The 26,669-nt window shown below is 43.3% G+C and overlaps 1 protein-coding gene across 2 annotated transcripts in view; it reads left to right on the top strand.

Annotated features, from left to right (window-relative positions):
- Positions 1-25,989, top strand: part of STAM2 (signal transducing adaptor molecule 2) — a 53,423-nt gene extending 27,434 nt beyond the window's left edge. Inside the window, exons 5-14 of one of the 2 annotated variants that reach the window (XM_075933406.2) lie at positions 1,390-1,536; positions 9,806-9,875; positions 10,695-10,884; positions 12,698-12,792; positions 14,355-14,437; positions 15,989-16,076; positions 18,296-18,350; positions 19,274-19,427; positions 21,226-21,395; positions 23,574-25,989. In XM_075933406.2, the coding sequence (XP_075789521.1) occupies positions 1,390-1,536; positions 9,806-9,875; positions 10,695-10,884; positions 12,698-12,792; positions 14,355-14,437; positions 15,989-16,076; positions 18,296-18,350; positions 19,274-19,427; positions 21,226-21,395; positions 23,574-23,802 (1,281 nt within the window). In that variant the 3' untranslated portion in view covers positions 23,803-25,989. The remainder of the gene's footprint in view (positions 1-1,389; positions 1,537-9,805; positions 9,876-10,694; positions 10,885-12,697; positions 12,793-14,354; positions 14,438-15,988; positions 16,077-18,295; positions 18,351-19,273; positions 19,428-21,225; positions 21,396-23,573) is intronic. The other variant, XM_075933405.2, reaches the window with a different exon arrangement.
- Positions 25,990-26,669: the final 680 nt, after the last annotated feature.

Here is a 26,669-nt window from a genome sequence, read left to right as displayed (position 1 = left end):
TCTTGATCTAGCTAACATTGGTTCCGTGGGTTTTTTTAAATTCTGTGGAGACATACTCTGAGACATGAAATGGTTTACAAAGTTGCTGTGCTCCTTTTTCAGGTACTACAAATTCTGTATTGTAGATTTACATTTTTACATGTAGTTTTGAGAAGTGGAGTTTGGGGGTGTCCTGATCTATCTCTACCTTTTGGTGAGGATTTTTTATCTGCATTGTATCTGTTCTAGCTTAATGGTTCCAAAAGGGCAAAGATAACTTATCGCCTTAAATTTTGTATTTGGATCTGAACAACATTACTTCAAAAGATCTCATCTACTTGGCTACGTCTAGACTGGCATGATTTTCCACAAATGCTTTTAATGGAAAAGTTTTTCCGTTAAAAGCATTTGCGGAAAAGAGCGTCTAGATTGGCACGGATGCTTTTCCGCAAAAGCACTTTTTGTGGAAAAGCGTCCGTGCCAATCTAGACGCGGTTTTGCGCAAGAAAGCCCCGATCACCATTTTCGCCATCGGGCTTTTTTGCGCAAAACAGTTTTTAGCTGTCTACACTGGCCCTCTTGCGCAGAAACATTTCCGGAAAAGGGCTTTTGGCCAAACGGGAACGTCAAAGCATTTGCGCAAGAAGCACTGATTTTGGACAGTAGAACGTCAGTGCTTTTGCACAAAATCAAGTGGCCAGAGTAGACAGCTGGCAAGTTTTTGCGCAAAAGCAATTGCTTTTGCGGAAAAACTTGCCAGTCTAGACGCAGCCCTTATGTTTTTTCTCAGGTTTTGTATAGTAGTTGACTTAGGATTTTCAATGGGTTTTCTAATCTGATTTCTTATTCCTAGTGTAGTTTTAATGCTTGTATTAAAAGTCACTGGCCTGTAGCAATATTGGTAAGTGCCTTCCATCGTTTTGTGAAAAATTGAGAGCTTTTGAGATTTGTTCTTGATTTGATGCAGAACAAACATGAGACTAAGATGATAGCCACATTCCCTCTACAGAAAGGAAACACGACTGTGCTCCCTACCAAAGTCTACTTAAATGTGATGTAGGAGCTGCTGTGCTAGCTTTGTGCTACTTAAGGGATCATCCTATATTAATCCTCTAGGAACAAGATGTGGTGGTTGAGATACCAAAATCTATTGGTGGAACAAAGGGACTGTGCTGCACTTCCAGGTTCTAGACATATATATATATATAATACTTGTGTAAGATTCAATGCATTATTTAAGGTATAGATAGCAAGATCATGTAAAATCATAACCTTATCTGAGTGTTTAATATAAAAGGAGATTCAATAATATAGTGTTTTGAATGATTGGTATATAGTGATTTCTGTTGTTTCTGTGTCTATAAATATGTCCTTCTTTATGTAGTTATATATTTAACTTTTGTCTTATAGGCTCATCCTAAAGTATGTGAAAAGTTAAAAGCTTTAATGATGGAGTGGTCAGAAGAATTTCAAAAGGATCCTCAATTTAGCTTAATATCTGCAACTATTAAATCTCTTAAAGAAGAAGGAGTAACTTTTCCTGCAGCTGGATCTCAGGTAATGACAGATATAATTCTGATCTGACACATCTGAAAGCCTAAATGTACAGTTTAAAAGACACTTTCCATAATCTCAGAATTTGTCAAGAATAATCTCGCGTGTGCGTGCGCGCGCGCGCGCACACACACACACACACACACACACACACACACAGAAAGTATTATGTGCTGATTAAAATAATTTCATGAACTTTGACTCTTGCCCTGCTTAAACATTGAATGATGCTTTTTGTCTGATAGCCAGCTGGGACTTGTCAAAACAAAAATAAGATTCTTGCTTTGGAGGTAAAAGCATATGTTATAAAGGAGAGATAGGGCTAAGGCTTAAATTCATGGATGGAGAGTTCTTGGGTCAGGTTTGCACTGCCAAACTTCTGACTAGGGATGTTAAAAAGCATTTATTTTTGTACACATGGAACCACTGAAAATTTCAGTGGTTACATTTTATGGGGGGGGGGGGGCGGGCACACAGGCTCTCACCTTTATCCCCAGCCCCTATTGTCTCTGTGGGAGGCAGCAGCGGAGGGTTAAAGCCAGCTTCTGCCGAGCTCCTCCACTCCCCTTGCTGCTGCCTCTGTATCACATTACAATTAAAGGATTCATTGCCCATTACAATTTTTTCTTGCAAAGAATGTTTGTATAGGACTCATGAGAAACAGTTTCACCAATAGGGCCTTAAATTGAGTGTACTGTTGCTGGGACCTCAAGCCCCTTTCTCTGGTAGGGTTTCTGAAAGCTTCGAGGCGAATCCCACACTGTGGTATATGTGCCTTGCTTTATTCCTGTTAATCTCTTTAAGGTAGCAAATGACCAGTTTTAGTTCCTTTCTCCCTCAAACCCCAAACTAGTAGGAGTGGAGAGAGGCTCTTTGTCTTACAGGAAGAAAAGTCTCCTTGTGAAGTCATTGCTTAGGTGCTCTTCAGTGTGACTTCCTTTGTTGTTGCTATGTTTTAAGGGAATTGCATTGCAACAGTGGGCAGTATGAGGGGCAGAGGGCATACTGCTGTGCAGAGATGGGTAGAAACAACAGTAATAAATGATCTCCTTGTGCCTAAAAAAAACAAACTAAAGCCCGGGAAAAACATTTTTTAAAAAGTGATTTCCACTTATTGATGAAATGATGGTGAGGTAGGGATCCCTCTTTACATAGTTAAAAAAACCAGTAACTATAACTTCTTTGAGTGATTGCTCATGTCCATTCCATGTATGTGCACGTGTCATTGGAAGTTTCTTCCTTTGCAATTCCCATTTGGCTAGCAGAGGAGCCCCCTGGAGTTTCACCGTAATCGGTTAATACATACCTCTGCTGGCCCTCCACCCCCTCAGTTCCTTCTTACCACTGGCTTAATACATCTCATGATGTTCTTGGAATGTGCTTTTGTTCTTGCTCTGCAAGCAGGTCTTGGCAGTTCTCTCTCGTTTAGCTAGTTAAAGTTTCACGGTTCACTGTTCTTATCTACGTTGTTAATAGTTGTTAAGTGTTGTACTTAGTGTTGAACTACTCAGGTGCCTAGCTCGCTTTGCATCCCCTTCTTGTTAGGTGAGACTTGTCTGATCCCCAAGGCTTCAAGCCCTATGAGAAATGCCAGAAGCCTATGCGTTGTGGAGACCCCCATGGAGCCTGTCTCAAGTGCCTTGGTGAAGTCCACCTGTCTGAGGTGTGTAAGATCTGCAAGGGCTTTAAACGGTGTACCAGGCAGGAAAGAAAGTCCCACTTGCAGATCATCCTTATGGAAGCGGTCCTACGCCCAGCACCGTCATCTGACCTGGCACTAATGAATCAGTGCGCTGGCTTTGGTGCGGGAGGCATTCAGTCGCTCGCACACCTCTCTAGTGCTGTGAAGGCCTCGGCACCAGTCTTAGTCCCCGGTGCCCTAGAAGGAAAGGAGACCTAGCAAGGGCAGCTCTCCCTTGAGGCACATGCTCACTGTGCACCCTCAGGCGGGGCACATGGCACCAACGAGCACAACACCTGAACCATTGCAGGTGGGTGGACACCGCTCTAGCCCGTGCCGAGTCTCCAGCCCAGCAGGGGACCTCCCGGAGTCCTCTTTTCTGGACACTTTTGAGGCAATGAGAGACTTGATTGAGCTGACCTCTTCCCCAACCTTGGCACCAGTCCCAGCTCATGAGCGTGAGCCCAGACAGCACCGAACTTTAACCTTGGCACCTAGTGCCCCAGAAGTGAGAGGGCATCATTACCCCACCCCGGGGACGTCAACTTTGACCCCGGTGCTGGGTTTGGCACTACTCCCAGTCTCAGCATCGACTGCAGTTCTCACCCGGACCTGCGCATCAGCAACAGTACTAGAGTCAGCACTAGCACAGGGCCCTCACCCGGCATTGACCCTAGTACTTGGTCCTCTAGCCATGGGCCCCTCTTGTGACGGCGCGTTGGGGGTTCCCCGTCTCCTGCACCCCGAAATGGCACAAACAGACTCCACCAGCCAGTGGAATTGAGGGTGGTTTATTGCTCCTCCAGCACAGCGCAGCACAGATGTAATCTGGTTACAGGAACTGGGGCTAAGAGGCTTCAGTGCCCCCCCTTGAGATAGGGGAGTCCCAGCCCCCTCCCCAGCTCCTTATTCCCTGCCTTCCAGCCAGGAACTAACCAACCCTCTTCCAGCCCTGCCCCCCAGCCAGGGCAGCATTCCACCTTCCTTTGTTCCTCTCCATGGGGGGGTGTCTGTCCAACAAGTTTGGCATTACCTTGGCCTAGTGAGGCTTTCCCTGCTGGGTCTTGCTCCAGACAGCAGGGGTCACCACAGCCCAGCAAGTACCCCCACTACGTCACACCTCTCTATTGGGCAGATGGGCACCACCACCGGCTATGCCCCTGTCTCCTCCTCGGCACTGGGAGAAACTGGAGTCAATGGCCCAGCATGCTCCAAGTGGAGGTTGCCAGCCATCACCACCACCCCACCGTTCTGGTCAACCTCGGAGTATTCACCTGACTTGGATGCAGAATCAAGCTGGTCATCCTGGGGCTCCAGGTCAAGGTTGTGGCACTGATCCTACTTCCTTCGCCAATTGTGGCATCGTAGCACCCGCAACTTTGGCACCATGAGCAACAGCAGCCATGGCCCCAGTCTACCCCGGTACCAGCCGTGCAGCAGTCCTGGCCACCACAACTGCAGGCCCTGAGTCAGTGGCCTTTCTGGACCCCCAGGACCTACCACAAGAGCCAGAGTGTAGGCCCCTCTAGACTGGAGTCTTCCCAGGGTCCCCCCTTAGTAACCCAATTGACTCGCTCCCCGACATCGGAGCAATCTCTCTTCCTTCCCCCCCCTCCTCTTCCTTCCCCCCCCTCCCGGTCTACATCCTGCAGCCTGACACCCCCCCACCAGAGTGGCCTTACCCATGAATAAAACCTTGACAAAGATCAGGAAGGACCTCTGGCAAACCCAGCCTCTATCCCGCTGACTGATAAGAAGATTTGGCAGAGGTACTTTGTACCACAAGAGGGGAACGAGCACCTTTTCTCCCACCCACCTCCGGAGTCCCTGATCCTCCAGGCGGTGAACCAGAGGGAGAGGCAAGGACAGCTTGGCACACTTAAGAGTAGGGATGCAAAAAAGATGGACTTACTGGTCAGAAAGGCTTATGCCTTGGCGTGGCTTCAGCTTCACATAACAAGCCAGAAGGTCCTGCTGAGTCGCTATGTATAACACATGGGCTGCCATGGACAAGTTCGCCAGGCTGGTCCTGAGGAAGAGACCGCCTAAATTTAGATTCCTCTTGGAAGAGGACAGAGTGGTCCTTCATGCTGCCTTCCATGCCGCCCTGGACACAGTTGATGCAGCAGCCCACACCATGGCCATGGAGTTGGTCTTGCACTACAGCTCTTGGCTGCAGGTGTCTAGAGTTCCTCCTGAGCTTCAGACCACCATTCAGGACCTCCCATTCGAGAGACCATCCCTCTTCTCTGAGTAGACTGGCCAATGTCTGCACAGCCTCAGGGATACCTGGGCCACCCTAAAGTCTTTCAGGATCCATACACTGGCAGCCCAAAGGAGTTCCCTGCCAGCAGGGCATACTCCTTGATTTCTCCTGGCTTAGGGGGAGAAATAGGAACAGGAGAAGTAACAGATGCTATTCCCGCCCAGCTCAGGATCAGGGCCAAAGCCTCTCCAACAATCCCCAAGGGCCCTGCCAAGGATTTTGAGGGTACACCTGAGGGAAGCCTACTAGCCTCACCTTTCCTGTTCAGGGACTGCCAGTTCCCTTTTTGCTGGGACTGGGAGTCCATTACTTTGGACCAAAGGGTCCTGGAAACAGTAGGAAGGGGATCCCCTTCCTTTCACTCCCTCCCACTTACCCTCCTGCCCTGTCCCTCTTCTGGGACCCCTCTCACGAGCATCTCCTCTGGGAGGAGGTGTGACATAGTGAGGTGCTGTCTGCTCTGTAACCCGGTGTTCCTGCTGCTCTGTGGTGTGTGATTCCCACTGACTCACCCATATGTGTATTGGTCCAGACACCTAGTCCCAGCCTGAGCTAATAACAAGGTTCTTCCCAGGGGGAGAGACAAAGGAAGGGAGGTGGAGACGGCCACCTTGCTGTGGGGGCAGGGCCTGCGAGCTGGGCAGTCTTGGCTGGGAAAACATGGAGAAGAGACTGAACTGAGTGCTGGGGGTTCAGGGACCTATGTTCCCCTGCCCCAAGGGGTCTAGGGCTGCCTGGCCCTGACTCCTATATCCACATCATGCCTAGGCTGTGCTGTATTCTGGAGGAGCAATAAATCCTCTGTATTCTACTGGTTGGCGGAGTCTCATCTTGATGCAGACAGGGTGCAGAATTGGGGGGTACCCGACACGCCGTCACAGGCGGTACAACAACTCCTCCGCTTAGAAGTGGACAAAGTGGTCTCCCAGGGGTTCTTGGGCAGGGGTTTCTACTTCCGGTATTTCCTGTTTCCCAAGGCCAAAGGGGGTTCCAACCCATCCTGGACCTCAGGGAACTCAGTGCCTTTATCACCAAAGCCATGTTCAATATGGTGACACTGGCGTCCATCATCCCCTCCCTGAGTCCCAAAGACTGGTACGCTGCCCTTGCTCTAAAAGATGCCTACTTCGGTATTTCAATTGCACCGCACCACAGGTGGTTCCTCCGCTTTACAATGGGCCAGGACTATTATCAGTTTATCATAGACTCTCCCATTTGGCCTTTCTGTGGTCCATCGAGTGTTCACAAAGTGTATGACCATCGTCGCCGCTGCCCTGAAAAAGCAGGGGATCCAGGTGCGCCCCTACATAGACGATTGGCTTCTCCAAGGCCCTTCCTTGGACTAGGTGCTGACCCACATCATTCTAGTATGAGACCTTTTTTGGAAGCTGGGGCTGAATGTGGCCAAGTCAACCCTGGTCCCCACCCAGGTGTTAGTTCATGGGCACCCATCTGGGCTCTGCGTGGGCCACAACCTCACTCCCCAAGTCCCGTTTTCTAGTGATCGAGCCGGCCATCCTGGACATGCAGGCGTTCCTGATGGCCATGGACAAGACCTACATGTGCCTCCTCAGGCTTGTGGCCACCTGCACCTATGTTGTTCAGCACATTAAGCTTTGCATGCGCCCACAGTAGATGTGACTGGCATGAGTTCATAATCCATTCTTCCACCTTGGGAGAGAGTGGTGATGGTTCCCCCCAATGTCCTCTGTTGCCTGGATTGGTGATCCCAGGAGGAGGTAGTCTGCGCCAGAGTCCTGTTCTCCAGGCCTTTACCAATCCTTTGGTTAGTGATGGACGTGTCTGATTATTGGAATAAATTGCCAAGGGAGGTGGTGGAATCTCCCTCTCTGGAGATATTTAAGAACAGGTTAGATAGACATCTGCCAGGGATGGTGTAGACGGAGCTTGATCCTGCCTTGAGGGCAGGGGGCTGGACTCGATGACCTCTCGAGGTCCCTTCCAGTCCTATGATTCTATGATTCTATGATGCTGGTTGTGGGGGGGCTCATCTTGACAACATGTGGATCCAAGGAATGCCGTCGACAAATTAACTCTCCCTGAATATCAAAGTGAGGGAGCTGCTGGCAGTCCGGCTCACTTGTCTGGCCTTTTTCCCTCGACTCTGGGGCCGAATGGTTCTCATTCTGTCCAACAACATGTTGGCAGTCTCCTACATCCGTGGTCACCAACCCATTGATCGCGAGGCCTCGACCAGTCGATCACGAGTCATTCGGGCAACCCCACCCCCCATTTTCCCCCCCATCCCCGAGAAGCCCCACTACCTACCTCTAGTGTAGTGCCGGCTTCCCGCGGGGTGGACGGAAGTCCTGTTTGAAGCCCGTGTCACTTCCAGAAGTCCCGGAAGTTCGTAGGCTGCTTCTCTCCCACAGCTCTGTTGCGTGCTGGGGGACGGGGCGTCGGCCCCGGAGGAGGTGTGCGGAGGCTTCTCGGCGCCGCCAGCGCCGGAGGGGTGAGTTGAGCACAGAGGTTTCCCTGCACTGTGGGAGCGGAGGTTGGCCCCGGGGTTTGGCTGGGCCGGGCCGCGCCGCGGGAGGGGGGTTTGACCCCAGGGCAGGCCATGCTGCAGGAGGGGAGGGTGGGGGTTGGCCAGCGGGGGTTGGCTGGGCCAGGCTAGGCCGCGCTGCGCCGCAGGAGAGGGGTTTGGCCCCAGGGCAGATGCCTGTGGGTGTTGGCCGCGCTGCGGGAGGAGAAGGGATGGGCCAGGCCATGCCGTGGAAGGGGGGTTTGCACCAGCGGGGGTTGGCCCTGCCACAGTGGGGGGGGGGGGGGGTTGGTCCCGGGGCAGGCTCCCGCAGGGGTTTGGCCCTGCCACGGGAGGAGGGGGTTGGCCCCCGCGGCAGGCACATGAGGGGTTTCCCTGCCCCGCGGGGGGGGGGGGGGGAAGAAGAGGGAGTCAGGCCCGGAGGAGGCATGTGCTGGCTTCCCTCTCGGGGGGGGGGGGGGGAGAATCCTGGGACGAGGCAGATGCAGGGGACTCTCTGCTGCTACTGGCACCCTGTCCCCACTCCCCAGACCCTACTCCCCTGTCCCCAGCTACGGAACTCTGTCCCCATTCTCATCCTCACTCCCTGAACTCTGTCCCCACTGGCAAGACACTCTTTGCGGACTCTGGTACACAGGTTTTTGAAGGGGTTGGACAGGCTTTATCTGCAAGTCTGTCAGCCTGTCCCTCTGTGGGAGCTCAGCCTGATCCTGTCCAAACTCATGGGGCCTCCCTTTGAGCACCCAGTGGCGTGCTCAGTGCTATACCTTTCCTGGAAGGTGTTTTTATTGTGGCTATTACATCGGCCAGGCTTGTGTCTGAACTGAGGGCTCTCACCTCGGACCCCCCTTATACGGTTTTCTTCAAGGATAAAGTTAGGTTACGCCCTCATCCCACCTTCGGCAGGAAGGTGTTGTCTCACCTCCATGTCTCTCAGGATGTTTTTCTCCCCGTTTTTTACCTCAGGCCCCATGCCTCTGGCAAGGGAACAGGCTTTATACACTCTGAATGTTAGGAGAGCTTTAGCCTTTTATTGGAAAAGAACAAAGCCCTTCCATAAGTCCCCACAGCTGTTTGTGGCAATCGCACAACTGCCCAAGGGGCAGCTGGTCTCCATGCAGAAGATCTCCTCATGGATCATATGCTATATCAAGGAGTTCTATAGCCTGGCTGGGGTGCCAGCCCCTCCCCTTACAGCCCACTCCACTAGGGCACAGGCTTCCTCTACTGCCTTCGTGGCTCAGGTCCCTATACTGGACATCTGTAGGGCCGCCACGTGGTCTTCTGTCCATACTTTTGCCAATCACTATGCACTGGCTCACCAGGCTAGGGAGAATGCAGCTCTGGGTAGGACTGTCCTTCAATCAGTAGATGGTTAGAACTCTGAACCTGCCTCCTGGGATTTCTGCTTTGGAGTCACCTACATGGCATGCATATGAGCAATCACTCAATGAAGAAAAAACGGTTACTTACCTTTGTAACTGTTGTTCTTCGAGATGTGTTGCTCATGTCCATTCCAAATCCCACCTGCCTCTCCTTCTTCAGAGTAGTCGGGTAAGAAGGAGCCGAGGGGGTGGAGAGCCAGCAGGGGGTATGTCTTAGCAGATATACCGGTGCTACTACAGGGGACTCCTCTGCTGGCCCAACAGGTACTGCTAAGAGAAAAACTTCTGATGACACGTTCACATAGCGTATGCACCTACATGGAATGGACATGAGCAACACCTCTCAAAGAACAACAGTTACGAAGGCAAGTAACAGTTTTGGTTTCTTTTCTGCTTGACACATAACTATATTCATGTTGTCAATACATTTTCAGACTCTCACAAGTGCTGCCAAGAATGATGCATCATCAAGCAAAAACAAAGAAGATGAAGATATTGCTAAAGGTAAATTATTAGTCACAGCCTTTGGTTAGATATGTAACACTTATAAGTGTTCTATACTTGTGCTCTGAAACATTTTGTTAACGTGCATACGTTTTTCACTAAAAAAGAATGCTGTACCTAGAGAAAACTGTTCTGCAGAATGGAAAGTGATAATGGTGTGGGAGGCCAGAAGAGAGTAATAATGCTATTTTTAAAAAAACTTGTGAGGTGGTGGTGGATAAGAGGTATTCCACACATCTGCAGTTCACTGGCATGGGTCTAGGAAGGGCTGTTTGTACGGCAGCTGTTCCTCTTTGTGGAACTGTTGATCTCTTCCATTCTGCCCCAGTCTACCCTCTTGCTCTAACCTGTGCAATCTAAAATATAGATGTTTTAAAATGTTTTTATTCTTTATGCTGTCCTGTTGAATGCAGATATCTTTACTCATGTGACACAGCAAAGAATTTGTATGCAGTATTTCTGGTATTATCAGTAACATCACTGTCTTAGCACAAAAGCTGTATCTTACCAGTGAGCTGGTAATTCCTATTGTAATTAACATGTTTGCTTTTATATTTCAGAACTTGGTCACAGCTAGCTTCTTTTGGGTTTTCAAGTTGCAGGGTCAATTAAACTTATTGGAATTGAGACAAGTTAGAAGTTTAAGAATAAGTAACTTGAATTCAAAATACTTCTAATCAGAAGGAAGATATCGTGTACTTCATTTAGAATATAGAATATGAAATTGGTCTTTCACTTTTTTATCTTTAAGAAACTAAAATTATTCATACATAAACAATAAAATATACAAACTTACTTTTTTTATATTCCAAACCGTAGCTATTGAATTATCTCTTCAAGAGCAGAAACAGCAGCAAACGGAAACTAAATCCTTATACCCATCTGCAGAAATTCAACAGAACAATCAGAAGGTCTTAAGGAAGGTGCGAGCCCTGTATGACTTTGAAGCTGTTGAAGACAATGAGCTCACCTTTAAAAGTGGAGAAGTTATTATTGTTCTGGATGACAGGTAATGTGTGTTCAGATGAAGGTGTTGTTATTGTTGGCTGTCAACAATCTTTATTAGCTGTCTCCTTACTGTTATCTTTGTCTTTCTACAACTCCTGATATTGCCTTCTTTTACACCGTTCTTTACATTTGGAACAGCTTTCCAATTAATAATTTCTAACCATCTCTCGTTTTCCTTCCAATTACTTGCAGCTTGCTTCTGTATGTGTTTTCTGTTGAAGTCAACAGAGCCCTTTATTAAAATCTGCATTTCATTTGCCTTCAGTTTACATCTGTCCTGTCTTTAGTTTATAAGTACTTTGAGTCAAGGATTTTTGCTTTTGACCCTGACATAAAGCACTCTGGATCTCCAGTAATGATGATATATAATAAAGTCAAGCTCTATCTAAATATGGTGAAAACCCTGATTACTGACTGTGTCCATATTTGTTCAGGTACGAAATAATTGGGACAGTATTTAACAGTTATGCTATTCTTTTAAATCATCAACATGCTTTACAGTCAAATTATGGATATACTTTTAATGACAGTCATAGACTTCTCTAATTTTTAATTTTACTCTTCACTGTTGTTGTTGCTGCCACTGTTGCCTTGACTTCAGCTGGAAAAAAAGACCCGTCATTCTCTGCCCTGGTTGTCCTTATCTAGCAAACAGTGATTTACTACTGTTTCTCCTTTACCCCTATTAAGCATTAGAGGAGAAACTGCAATTATGTCTTTGTTTTTCCCTATTTGTGTAGTTTTGTACAACTTTTAGGTTAAGTTAGTGGGACACTGTCAACTACAAATGTAGTTAAATTCGTAATTGAGTTTTTAAAAAAAGCTTTAAGGACTACATCTCCCCATGAATGATCCTGATGATTTTCACTGTGTTACTACTACAGTTTTCCTGTCTGTAAAAATGCTTTTCTTCTTCTCTGTGACTGGGTGAAATAGGCTGTATTGAGACAGTTCTGTCAAATGATCAAAATTGAAGAAAGTAAACTTCAGTTCTTTAGTTGGAGTGTGGAATAGCACAGAATACGGCAGGTGCTGTAAGCCTGATCGTGCAAGTTGTTCTGAGCCCTTGACTACTATGCCAGTCGGGGGAAGCTATATGCTTTTCAGAAGGCACTCAGTAGTTTGCTGCAGTGGACACACAGCCTTTATTTGGGCAGTGTAATCACTGAACTTGATAAAAGTCTGCCGGAGGAGAGGGTTAGGGATAAAGCCCTCTATTAATAGCAGCTGTGTTATCTTCTTAGTAACTGAGGGTATGTCTACGCTACCCCGTTAGTTCGAACTAGCGGGGTAATGTAGGCATACCGCACTTGCAAATGAAGCCCGGGATTTGAATTTCCCGGGCTTCATTTGCATAAGCGGGGAACCGCCGTTTTTAAAACCCCGCTGGTTCGAACCCCGTGCAGCGCGGCTACACGGGGCACGGACTAGGTAGTTCGAACTAGGCTTCCTAGTTCGAACTACCGTTACTCCTCATTTCACGAGGAGTAATGGTAGTTCAAACTAGGAAGCCTAGTTCAAACTACCTAGTCCGTGCCCCGTGTAGCCGCGCTGCACGGGGTTCGAACCAGCGGGGTTTTAAAAACGGCGGCTCCCCGCTTATGCAAATGAAGCCCGGGAAATTCAAATCCCGGGCTTCATTTGCAAGTGCGGTATGCCTACATTACCCTCCTAGTTCGAACTAGGAGGGTAGTGTAGACATACCCTGACAGATAGAATGATGGAATCAGAAAACCCCACCCAGCTATTTAAAATCACTTTGTAAGTCTTTTTTAATCATATGAACATTTCCTAATGAAACATTTTAATTTCAGTGATGCTAACTGGTGGAAAGGTGAAAATCAGAGAGGAGTAGGACTGTTCCCATCTAACTTTGTATCCTCTAACTTAAATGAAGAACCTGAGACAGGTAAATTACATATTGAAAGCTACCACCTAAAGCTTTAAAAAGATGGGCAAGTGAAAGGCTCATCTCAACTTCCATTTAATCTGTGTACAGTGACTTGTACAGCTCATCTAGTACACCAGGAAGGAATCCAGAGTGGAATCCTGACCCTGTTCAAGTTGGTGGGAATTTTGCCTTTGGCTTCAATTGAACCAGGCCTTTCAACCCTGGTTTTTTGTCTCCCTTTTGCTAAATCACTGTACTTTCCTGTTACAGAAAGCTAGTTCTGTTGTTTCATGTACTCTGGTCTTTCAGGAAGAACAAAGGATATTTGAATTCAATAAGTTATCACCTAAAATGCTGCTGGAATATAGTTTGGACTCAGTTTGCCATTAGACATGAATTTAACATTGATTATATTCATGTTCAAGTCTATCTTAGTTTAAGGTAAAAATTAGCAGTTTGATTTATACCAGTAATGGCAGAAATAATTATGTGTATACAATAGCTTCAGAGGGATAGCCGAGTTAGTCTGTAACAGGAAAAATTCAAAAAACAACAAATAGTTTAGTAGCACCTTAAAGACTAACAAAACATGTAGATGGTATCATGAGCTTTTGTGGGCACAACCCACTTCTTCAGATGACTGGAGTGGTGAAAGTCCAGATCCAAGAATAAATAAGGGAAGGAGGGGTGGGGCGGGGGATGGGGGGTGGGAGAGGAGAGATAAGAGGAAAAAAATGGAGGGGAGGAAGAAAAAAATAATGTTGGTTTCAGGATATTAGAGAGACAAGGTAGGTGAAGTAGTACCCTTTATTGGAACAACTTCTGTTGGTGAAAGAGACAATCCTAAGGAAGAGCTAGTTTGTCTCTCTCTCACCAAAAGAAGTTGGTCGAATAAAGAGTATTACCTCACCCACTTCATTTCTTTAAGTAATTCTAAACATTTACGTGGTCATCTTAAAATGTCATGATATAAAACATATGTTGTCAGTGATGTTTTAGACATTGGTGCAGGTTAAATAGACACCCTTGCTAGATTCTGATTCACAGCTCTGGATACTTTTTTTTTTAGGGACAATGCCTACATTCCAAGAAGACCCTATCCTGTTCACAAGACTGATCAATGTTGCGTTTATTATGCTGTAATGCAACATTTTCTCCCCTTATCAAAGATCTAAGAGCATTACTTTCTGGGAGCCATTTTCTCCCAGATGGGAGAGGGATAGCTCAGTGGTTTGAGCATTGACCTGCTAAACCTAGGGTTGTGAGTTCAGTCCTTGAGGGGGCTATTTAGGGGCTTGGGGCAAATCTGTCAGGGATGGTACTTGGTCGTGCTGTGAGGGAAGGGGACTGGACTTAATGATCTCTCAAGGTCCCTTCCAGCTCTATGAGATGGTGTATCTCCATATATTATTAAGTTATTTGACTTTAAAGATTTGATATCAAAGAATTGTACTTGGGACTAAGAAAATAGTTTAAAAAGCTATGCAGTGTTATATATTTGTTGAGAATAGGAGGATATGTTTCTAGGATAGTATAGTAACAAAGATGAAGAGGAGGAACTGACACTCATGTTTTCTTAGCTACAGTGGATAAACCCCCTGTTACTGAAGAAACTACAGAAGAAATTAAGAAAGCAGAACCTGAACCTGTTTATATAGATGAGGTATGCAATGATGATTTTACAAACTTTGTATATATAAAACAAAATATATCAAAATATATACACAAAGTGGGAATAGCATACAAATAATAGAGTTCAGTTTTCACTTCAGTATCAGAGGAGTGGGGAAGAATAGACACCTATAACTGTAAAGGTTATGTAGGACATTAATAATTAAAGTGAATAAATAGATAAATAAGTGAGAATGTAATCTACAAGTATCGAACTAATATCTACTAAACTGCAAAGGTATGCAATAGTTTCATGTGTAAATAGGTACTTTCTTCTTTCCCCACACTTCTATTACAGTCACTTTTTCCATTGATGCAGTAGTAGAGAGCTCAGTCAGCCAGTCTGCGTGTAAGGGAGGGGTTGCAGATTTCCATTTTCTTAAAATATCTGTTTTGGGAGAGCATTGGTTATAGCATTCTAGAACACATGAATTTTTGACAAGTATAGAGGATGTGTGAAGGATTGGCATGTGTCTGCTTGGCTCTTCAGTACACTTTGAGCATTGCCAATCTAGCCTCTGGAGTTGGCTAGAACCTTTTAATGTCTCATTCTGGAAGCAGACATTTTTATGAATACAAAATATGGTATTAAATATATAAAGTTTTATGGCTATATTAGTCTTTACATATGTGATGGGGGGTAATCTGCACCTTAGGGACAGTAATAGTCCTAAGGTTTGAGAGCAGTAGAAATAAGGACCTAAAGAGGATTGGTGCTGGAGAGGAAATCCTGTCATTGTACCTTTAAGGGTCTGTGGCCAGGAGCCTTGCAGAGAAGTGGGGGCAAGGCTCTTCTTTCTCACCATTCCATTGGGAGTGAGCTGAGAGAAGGAGGACAGCATAAAGACTCCCTGCCTCCTAGGAGAGATCAGCAGGGAAGGGGTGGCTTTAATGCTTAGCACCCTAAAGGTTACTTAACAAAAAGTGGCTGCCTGAAGGGGAAGCAGGTAAAGGCTGTGAGCAGGCTAACCCAAAAGTCAACTCCAGAGAAGAGAGGTTTAAATAGTGTTTAAATAGTGAGTGAATGACTAATACATCCCAGTTCCATAAGCAGAGCAGGGAACTCCTCGTTAAAGAAGGGCAGGAAAGCAATCTATAGAAATAAGTGGGAGAGTTTCCAAAAAGAGACTGTTTCTGAGCACAGGAAAAAAGTATCTTCTGAAAGAAAAAGTAGTAGGACTAAGCCCAAGTTGATGAATGTCCCCAGGTGCATCTGAGTAAGGACTGTCTTATGTTTCTGACTACTCATGAATAATGAGACTCCTGGAAAGTGGTGTTCTTCAGTTAAAAACACCTCAGTCCGCACTTGCTTACAACCAAAGGGAAGTAAAGTCCAGCTGCATCACCACACCTGACTGAAACAGGCATGCTGGGGTAACGTCTCTACTCTCACGACATCTTTCTGTGGAAAAAAGATAATGGAGAAAAATCTTGCTTAGATCTGTGTAAAAAGGCAGTTTTCCATTTTCACGTGAATATTAGACAACTCTGTGCTGTGTTTCAGATATAACTATATTTTAAAGATATTTTATCTGTCATTCAGGATAAAATGGATAGAACACTGCAGGTGCTTCAGAGCATAGATCCTACAGATGCAAAGCCTGATTCTCCAGATCTTCTAGACTTGGAAGGTATTCTTATTAAATGTCTGAGCTTTTAATGTTTAAAGTGCTGTTGGTCTGCACTGATAGAAGGCTACAGTAGATATGTTGGGCATAGGTCTTGAGTGTTACACTGGTGTATCATTGGGACTAAAAACTAAAGTTGTTACTTAAACGCAGTTCTTGTTCTATGTTGTGTAAATTACTTGCTCAACCTCTGAATGTTAGGCCACTGATAGCATGGATCATTCAGAGAGATGTTGCTATCAGAACTCTGGTTAAGATGGAGCTATTTACCCTGTCACTTTTTTCCTCTGGGTAAAGGAATGGGTAATAGCATTTGATATTCTTAAATATTGTGATGCTATATGAAAATGTTTTTGCTGTCTGTCAAGAGCTTTCCCTTGAGTCTCTTATATGAACACATTTTCAAAAACTAAACCAATTATCTGTGTTGTGCATCCTACAAAGAAAAAATTGTTGCCATTTCTGGTCTTAAATAAATTATTGCTGAGAGGGTGGGAAAAGCTTATAATCAACCTAATCTATTTCTTGACACTGGGTGAACTGTAGTGGGATATATGTGTTAAAATACTATATCACTATAAAAAGCACACCAGAATGGCCATATTGGGTCACACCAGTGGTCTTTCTAGCTCAGTATCCGGTCTTCCAACAGTAGCCCGTGCCAGATGCTTCAGAGGGAGTTAACATAAAGAGGTTCATTAAGGGGTCTGTCCCCTGTCATCCAGTCCTAGCATCTGGCAGTCACAGGTTTAGGGACACCCCAGAGCATAGGATTATGTCCCTGACCATCTTGGTTAACAACCACGGGTGGGCTTATCTTCTGTGAACATATCTTAATTCTTTTAGAACACAGTTATACTTTTGGCCTAAACACCATCCTGGTGACAAGTTCCACGGGTTGACGGTGCATTGTGAGACAAAGTTCCTTATTTTTGTGTTAAACCTGCTGCCCATTCATTTAATGGTGTGAGCCCTGGTTCATATGTTATGTGAAAGGGGAAATATCACCCTTATTCACTTTCTTCACACTATTCATGGTTTTATTGTCTTCTGTCATATCCCCCTTTGGTTGTCTCTCTCCCTTAATCTGAACAGTCTCAGTCTTTTTAACTTCACCTGGTATGGAAACTGTTCTGTAGCCCTAATAATTTGTATTAGCTTTCTCTGAACCATTTACAATTCTAGTATCTTTTTAGAGATGGAGTGACCAAAACTACATACATTATTTAAGGGGTAGGCATACCATGGCTTTACATAGTGGCAATAGCCCCTGTTTGTCCAGGGCTGGAAATGGATGACAGGATCACTTGATGATTACCTATTTCTCTTCACTCCATCTGGAGGCATCTGGCATTGGCCATTGTTGGAAGACAGGATACTAGGCTAAATGGACCTTTGGTCTGATCCAGTATGGCCATTCTTATGTTATATTTTTTGTCTTATTAAATATATCTTCCTTATTGGTTAGTATACTCTTAGGGTACGTCTACACAGCAGTGTTATTTCAGAATAACTCATGTTATTCCAAAATAACACAGTATGCATCTACACTGCAAGCAGTTATTTCTACATAATGGCGAGCTGGAGGACTTCTCACTCCAATTCCTGCAACCCTCATTTTACGAGGAGTAAGGAAAATCGGAGAAAGAGTGGTTTACCTTGGACTTCCTGCTGTGTAGACAGCGCCAAAACCCAAAATAAGCTATTTCGACTTAAGATATGCAGTCAACATAGCTGAAGTTGCGTAGCTTATTTCGGCTTTAGCCCTGTTGTGTAAACATACCCTTAGAGATTAGATGAAAGATGTACTGTACATTTAATCCCTTTTCTTTACATGATCTATAGTGACTTTTAAATCTGTGGTGTCACTGCATGAATTCCTAAAAGTCATGCAATATGCAGTCTCAGTGGTGGCATTCTGGTGTATTTAGCTCTAGTAATTGACTTTCATTAGATGTAGATGAAGCAGTTTTGAGAGGATTATTTGAGAAATCTGGTGGAATTCCAATCCTGTTTGTGGGCAGTAGGTGCAGTTATATAGCAAACTAATTCTTTATTCCCCATGTCTTTTGGAAAAATGGTGTCTTTAAGAGCAAAAATAAAGATTTGGTAGTAGACCAATATTAATGAAAAGATTATAATCGGTCTCAACTAACACATTTTATTCAGGACTAGTCTTAAAGTTTTTATTGTACGATATATTAACACTTTTGTCTTCGTAGACATCTGTCAACAGATGGGTCCTATGATAGATGAAAAACTAGAGGAGATTGATAGGTGAGCCATAATCATTTACTTGTGTTTTCAAACACGGAGTACAACTGTTACATATGCATCACCTTCATTTTTCAGGATTTTTGGTTGGACACAGTTACCATATTTAACTATATCTTTACTCTTATTCTCCTACTTAAAATAGAAAATTGACATTCTTTATTTGTAACTTGTTAATTTTTACTTTGATTTTCATTTTAGTACGGGCTAGCCCCGAAAAAGATCTAGGCCCTGTTGTATTTGAGTACTGTATAAATAAATAAAATACAGTTCCTACCTCCAAAGAGCTTTTAATTTGTGACAGAGTAAAATTACAATTTTTCAATGATGTGAGTAGCCCTATATTTACAGTTGTATGAGCCTAACTTTCATTATGCTGCACACTATCATAAATAAGGGAATATACTCAGATGCAGTAATTTCTCCTAGATCTTTGAGTAGACTTTATGATAACTGGATAAAAAAAGAAGAAAGCAAAGAGAGACTGACATAAAGATAGTTAGGTTTTTTTTCAATTTGAATGTAAGAAGGATCCTCAACCTCTTTACTTACCCACTTTTCCAAGTCACATCAGTATGATAACTGGAATGGATCTGAACATCTTAAAAATACAAAGTTAGAGTTGCCAGGTGTCTGGTTTTGAACCGGACAGTCCAGTCTTTGGGCTTTCTGTTCAGGAAACAAATTGAGAAAATATAAATGTCCTGTATTTTCTAAATAAGATTTAATGTAGATTGTAATGTAATGTCAGGTGTGTCCAGTATTTTTGTTGAAACCATCTGGCAACCCTATACAAAATCTTTTTTTTTTTTTTTTTAATCCGATTTCGTTAAGACTTTGCTTAAAGAGCTTCTTAGTTAGACTGTTGCAAAATTCCCAGTGGTATAAGTAACTGAGTTTTGAATAAATTGTATGTTTTTAATTAGAAAACATTCAGAATTATCTGAATTGAATGTGAAAGTTCTGGAAGCCTTGGAACTCTATAACAAATTGATGAATGAAGCACCTATGTATTCAGCCTATTCAAAGCTTCATGCTCCAGCACACTATCCACCCACATCCGCTGGTGTTCCAGTGCAGGTCAGTTCCCTTTTCAGAAAACCTTTCTTTCTTAAAGGGTGATACCAAAACATAAAAGAAAACAGGCTTTATTGTTAGTTTCTAAATAATTTGATATTTCCTCACTATCATTAAATTCTATAGAATAAAATGTACTAAAACAAAAAAATTCTAGCACTAAAATTCACTTGTTAATCTTTGCAATATATTTAATAGGATATTGTGTTCTGAATGTTGAAGTTTAACAACCCAGTTAACTAGTTTTCTCATTATTCACGTTTTTCTTACATTTGAGTGTTTCACAGATGGATAGATTTACTGAGTCATATGTCCTTTCTTAATCCCAAAAGAATATGTTACTCTTCTATCTATTTTCAGGGAAATGATTGAACTTTATAATATGGTATGCATCATAAGGGCAGTGCATTTTTCCAGATATAGTAATTTTGCTTTGGAGGTATCATTTTTTGTTAAGCAATAAACACTTTGAATTAGTGGGTTAAAAAATTCCAATATTGGATTCAGAAAGAACTCTTATGTGTTCAATGTATGTTCATTTATGAAAGCAAAAAATGAAGAAAAGGCAGGGAGTATTGAAGGTCATACTTTGAAAGAAAGTAGAATATGACTGCTTATTTCAGGTGGGTTTTAAATGAATGTTAATTGTGCAGTGTGAAAAGAATAGTTACCATAGCTACTGCAACATCAAAGAAGATGCACTTAACCATTATGCCAGGCCTTGAACTCTTGGAAATAATGAAACGTTAATTATATTTGGGAGTAGAAAAGAAATTCTGGACATGAGACAATTAAAGTTTTTAACATTGTTTGTCTCTTCTGAGATGCTGCTTCATGCTATGGGAAAAAAAAAAGCTAAGTGGTGCTAAGCACAGTTGTATTTCCATATACGTATATTATGTTTTTTCAAATCCAAAATCAGTGTGCAACATTCATATCTGATGTGTATGTATACTGCATTGGCTTACTCTGCTTGTGGTTTGAATTGTAAAGGCTTTAAGAAAAATCACTTATAAACATAAGATGCATGCTATTTCATACACAGTAGAAATAGTTTATTCGTTTAAGTATGTCTTTAAGATGCAGTCTTTCACCAGTATAAAATACCTGATAAAGGATCTCTTGGCTTCTTTCTCCTTCATCACATATGAATAGTGCCTCCTTAGTGTTATGTAAGTCAAGAAATGCAGAAAGTAAGGTTTTTATAGCAAGATTAACTTTTCTCCTGTTGTATACCTTGTTTATTTATCACCTTTTTTATTAAATGTACTAACTTCTAAACTCTCTTAGAGTGTATAGACAAGGGAGGTACAGGTTAACAATCACCACCCAATCCTCTTGCTGAGAATATTTGCCTGTACTATGATTTGAAATAGCAACAGTACAAATTAAGGATGGAATAGTTAAAAAAAAAATGAAGCTGTCAAGAGAGGCAGAGTGAATGTAGGCAGTGTATTTATCACCTAAGGGAGCTGCATATCTTACTGCATCTAGAAATGTCTTCAAATGAACATCAGCAGATCTTTCTCTAACAAAGTTTCCTATGCATGGATACCGACTATCTTCTGTTAAATCCCCACCCACCCATAGAGATATGCAGCGGAGGGGGTGTTTTGTTCTTTGAAGCAATCATAAAAGTGGATTTCCTGAGCAGTCCTATTCTTCAGATTTTAGTGTCACATTCCTGCTTCATGGGGCTCTAAATGTGTCACAGAATCTGAGCATTATATTTTTGGACTATATATATTATTGTTCAATTCAGCCAAATTGATGCATGGTGTATATTCTGTTTCATTTACAGCCGTATTCTGTACAGCCACAAGGTGGAAATTACATGATCCAGGGTATGCACCAAGTCACACTTCCCCAAGGCTATAGTCTAGGACCTGATCAAATGGGCCAGCTAAGGTCCCTGCCTCAAACTATAAATTCTTCAGGAGCAACTCAGTCTGCTCAGCCTTCATATTTAAGGTAACACTTCAGCAAGGCTTTAATGTAAAATGTGTTTTCCCCTAGATTAGTAACCACTAAAAGTCTAGAGATGTGTAAATTGTTCATTCATGAATGTTAAAGGTCACTGATTTTTTTTGTGTTCTACTTCTGTTCAGAAATAAGCAAAATCAAATCATTTTTGCATTGGCTTATAGTATTACTAGCAGATGTACTTGGTGCTGCTCGCAACTTTAACTGAAGTAATTTTTTAAAAATAAATAAAAAATATGCACGATTTATTTCAATGATTGCATTTTTTTAAAAACGAAGGAAAAGTAAGGCTGGAGTGAGGGTGCAGGAGTAAGGAGAGGTAGGGATAAATGGCTTATGGTAGAGGGTAGGGATGTGAAGGACTAGTGGACTAGCCAATAAGAAACTGGTTTTCGGATAGTCAACATGCTAGGTGACTAGTTGCTTCCCTCCCTTTGCTGCCTCTATCAAAAAGGGGCAGCAGGCAGGGGGAAGAGAGGAGTGAAGAGGGTACATCGAAGCAACAGCACCACTTGAAACCTGGGGCCAGACCTCCAGCTCCATGCGGCGCTGCCACTTTGAAATGCCACATGCAGCCTGGGGCCAGCTGGGATGTCCCTAGACTCCCCACAGCGTTTCAGAGCAGCAGTGCTGTGTGGAGCCCAGGATCAGCTGGAGTCCCCAGCTGACTAGGATCCAGGCAGCACTTTCCCTTTGAAGTGTAGCAACGGCCTTGGGGCTATTGCTACATTTCAAAGGCAGAATTGCATTATTGACTAATCAAATTTTTGCATCAACTATTTGATTAGTCAGTTAGTCGATATTTAACATCCTTAGTAGGGGGTTGGGAGGTGTGGCAGGAGTCAAGCAGAGAGTAGAGGGCAGCAGGAAGGAGGTGAGGTGCAGAAGTCAAGGCAGAGGATGGTGCAGGGCTCAGGATAGGGGGCTGGGAGGTGGTGGAGGAGTTTACCAGGGTTGCCTGTGGTGGCGTGGGTGGCACTGCTCAGGCAGCAGCTCCTCCCAGGGAGCCATGGCAGTGCTTCCTGGCTAGCAGCTCCTCCAGAAGGGTCGGGACTGCACTCCCTGGAGGGTGGCTTCTCCTGGGAGGGGGGAGTCCATGTCTGCTTGCATGTCGGGTGAGGGTTGGGGCAGCTCCAGCTGCCTCTCCCAGGCCTGTAGCCTGTCGGGGGTGGGGGTAGCCCCATGCCTGCTGCTGCTGCCTCTTTGGCCTGCAGCCTGTCTGGGAGGGCAGCCCCTGGCCTGCTACTGCCCCTTTAGCCTGCAGCTTGTCTGGCGGGGGAAGGAGGGAGCAGCCTGCAACCTGCTGCTGTCCCCCTGGCCTGCAGCTGCTCCAGGGGTCTTTGCTCGGAGCAGTTTCCTGCACCCCCCGGTCCTGCAATCTGTTGTGGGGGGAGGGCACAGCGCTCTGCGGACTACTCCCAGACTCCTGCTTCCCACCCTTTCCCCTGCAGCCTGCATGCTATTGGAGGGGCCAGGCTCTTGAGGCTGCCCCCCTGTGGTCTGCAGGCTCTCCAGGGAGGGACAGATTTGGGGCAGAGGGCTCCTTACCTGGTCTGGTGGCAGGCAGGCTACTTACCTGGTCTGGTGGCAAGCAAGATGGTGGAGCCCCAGGCCTGTGGCCATTCTTTGTGCTGAAGCTTCCCCCCAGCTGATTGTGGGTTCCACGCTGCATTTCTCCGGAACCTGGGGTCAGCTGGGGACTCGGCGTTTCAAAGCAGCAGCGCCACACAGCTGATCCTGGGCTTAGCTGTGAGGCGCTGCCACTTTTAAGTACCCTCTCTTTTCCCCCCTTTGCTGCCTCTATGTGATAGAGGCAGCAAGGAGGGGAATTAACTAGTCTACTGACTATCCAATAAGCATTTGCTTATCGGATAGTAGACTAGTCAACTAGTCCTTAACATCCCTAGTCTCATTCCCAGCACTCTTCCTGTTTTCCAGGGACCACCAAACCCTGACCTTGGTTTAAGTTAGGTTAAGAGGAAGCTGCATTCCAAATGTGGTGGTCCTAGCTCGTCCAATTTAGGAGGAGTTCTTGAACAAACTGACTCTCAGACCTACTCAGACAGACACACTCTAAATTAAAATATATATGTAAATAAGGAAACAAATTTGGTAATTGTAACTGTCCCTGTTCTAAAATTAGATGATTTTTTTTTTCTGTTGCAGCCCTGGACCAGATGCTGTGTCAAACTCTGCGTACATGAACCAGAACTCTGGCCTTCAGTCATCTACCAATACAGCTACTTACACGCAACATATGGGAATGTCTGTGGATATGTCAGCTTACCAGAACTCTACATCTAGTTTGCCTCAAGGAGCAGGCTATCCTGTGGCAGTTCCACCTCATTCAGTTCCACAGCAACCAACAAATTACCATCCACAGCCTCTCCTTTGAAAATAAACTAGGCTCATAGTCCCCAAAGCATTCATAAATGTTGGTGATCCTCATGATTTAAATAGCCTGTAATTGGTATACAAGTATACTTTCCCTTGATTAAAATAATCTAATTTGCTACGTTATAATGCTAAGCAGTTATTTCAGAGTTAAATTTTCAAGTTTGACAGTTTAGAATTTTTCTAAAGACAGTTTGAGCTATTAAAAAAAATCATAAATAATGTCAGTCCCCACTTACGTAGCCTCCATTAACTAAAACTTTCAATCTCATTAAGTATCGTTCTCAAATCTAAACTTAAATAAGAGAATCTTTTCCTTTTAATGTTCTGGAAACTTGAGAAGGTGCTTTAAAATCTAATGATAGTGCTTTATCTGTTCTTTTTGAAGTCTCTTCCATTGTTTCAGAGAATCTTTTCACTACAATACTAGTTTGTCCAACATATCCCACCAGTTTAGAAAAATATAATTCTGTTTGTTGCATCATAAACAGTTCCACTTTGTCAGATGCATTACATAATAGAAGAATTGTATGATAAAGGAAGTCTGAAGTTGGGGACAAAATGTTCCTTGACATTATGGTAATGGGGACCATGTAAATACAATATGAAAATTAAAGATTTTGTACGTTATTACTAGACTTGATTTGGAGTACCCAGGGGGTCTTCTCTTTCCTTTACAAGGAATTCGTTTGGGATGTTGGAGCTCTCTTGCTCCTTCTCCAGAAGGGGTGGTGCTTCCAGCATTTTTTAGTTCCAAAGGTGGGTAGGGATGCAGCAAATAATTGGGAGTGTTCTGAGGTTGCAAATTACTTAACTGGAAATTTGTGAAGTCTGTCTGTGTGCTGTTTAAGGGTAGGAGAGGTTCAGGAGTGCAGGAGTCTGCCTTGTTTGCTCTCAAAATGGTGGAGGTGAGTTCCAGGAGCACAAATTACTTGTATGGATCATTGAGTTCTTGTTGTCTTTAGGGTTTCCTCTCACTATTTACTTGTCTAGAATACATTTGAGAATGTGTACTTATGCCACTGTGGATGCAAAGCAAAGATTTCTTGTTAGTGGGACTCTTTTTTCCCCCCTCCATTTTGGCCATAAAAAATAGATGACACTGAAAATGACAAGCATGCCTTTAAAAGAATCACATTATGCATGAGGAGCTGCAGCATTCACTGCAAAAGAAACAGGATCTGGAGGCTTTTCCTGACACTTGAATTTTTATGGGTTGTTTCTCTAAAGGAGTAGATGAACTGCAAGAGCAGAATTATCGTCCAAGAATATGGGATTTTTTCCTTTGATTGCTTAACTTCTGGAAAGTTGCACATCATTCTCCTCCCAGCTTACCTACTTGGCTTCTTAATATTATATTTATGCATATTTTTAACTTTGTTATGATGGCTGACATGTAGACTGGGAAGAATAATGGATATAAATAACTTTGATAAATAAAATTCATTAAATGCATGGAAATCTGAAAGCATGTCCACAAATGAATGTTATGGTGTATTTTGTTTTCTACCAGTTACGACCTTGTTACATTGTACATCTTCCTTGTGTTTTTTCCCCAACTAAAACTCACCATTTGTTCAGCGCCACCTCCATTTTTCTTACTGTTACTAAATACATTATTTAGTGTGATCTCGTTCAAACATGGCTTCATATTGGAACAATAAGGTATTCAGTGCCTGGTTATTTTATACTCAAGTTTCTGTAACTGGAGCTATAGTCTTTCCTCTCCAGTGTTTTAATTTGGCATTATCCTTCCAGGTGAAGATGTTCAGTATCAATGTAAAATGCTTTAATATGACACCTTGGAAGCATTGAGATAATGTATTCCATGTGTTCTTTGGCGGGGATGGGAGAGGAGGAAGAATCACGAAAAAACATTACAAAAGCTGCTGTTTAAAATTCTTACTATTTGAAAATTTGTATGTAAGGACTTAATTTGTTCCAAATATTTAATCAAATTACCCCCCATTAACATTTATGTAGGTTCTTCATGTTTTTCATTGAAATATAAGGAAAGTGAATCCAATAAAAAAGTCTTTGAGATGGTATAAATATTTTCCATTTTCTTAATTTGGGATGAACAGAGTTGGTGTGAAGTTAGATTAATGTGTTTGATTAAATTCTGATCTTATAATATATGAAATATAAATAGTGTGTACATACCCATTTGTCTGAGATTTTATACACATAAATAAATAAATAAATATACACACACACACACACACACACACACACACACACACACACACACACACACACACACACACACACACACATCCTCTCTATTACTCTTCAAAACAAACCCCCCTGACACTTCATACTGCAGGATTTGGCATCCTATAATCTCTTGTGATCCAAATCATAGACATTTATGAAAGTTGTAGATAATGTAAAGTATTTGTTATTAAAACTCTGTATTCAGAGGGGTTTGTTGTTAATGGGATCAGTTTTCTCTCTTCATTCTTCTATACCTTTATATTTATTTTTAAGGCCCGATTGTAACTAAATATGCTGCCAGAGGAACTGTTTAACTTCAGATTTCTACATTAGGTTTATACCTGCTGTCTTACATTGGGAGTAAATAATAACTTCTGCTATTTCATATAAACACGTAATTGTTAAAATAGGCATTTCTTCAACTTTAAAAATGAGAATTTTATTATTATATTTAACTTTGTTTCATTAGTGTCAAAGACAGACGGTGTAAACTTTATTCTTTTTTGAGTCGTTTGTTACCTGCTAAACACCCATAAAAATGTCACTTCACTTGAACAATGTGAGGACATCATTTATCTGTAGTATCATCATGCAAAGAATGTTTTAAAGGATTTTAAAATTTCAAGTATCTTCAAGTTGATAAGCACCTTG

This window comes from Pelodiscus sinensis, chromosome 7 (assembly GCF_052426305.1).
Source record: "Pelodiscus sinensis isolate ZL-2025 chromosome 7, ASM5242630v1, whole genome shotgun sequence".
Taxonomy (NCBI): domain Eukaryota; kingdom Metazoa; phylum Chordata; order Testudines; family Trionychidae; genus Pelodiscus; species Pelodiscus sinensis.
The sequence above is the reverse complement of the archived record's forward strand: the minus strand, read 5'-3'. Positions and strand labels throughout refer to the sequence as shown.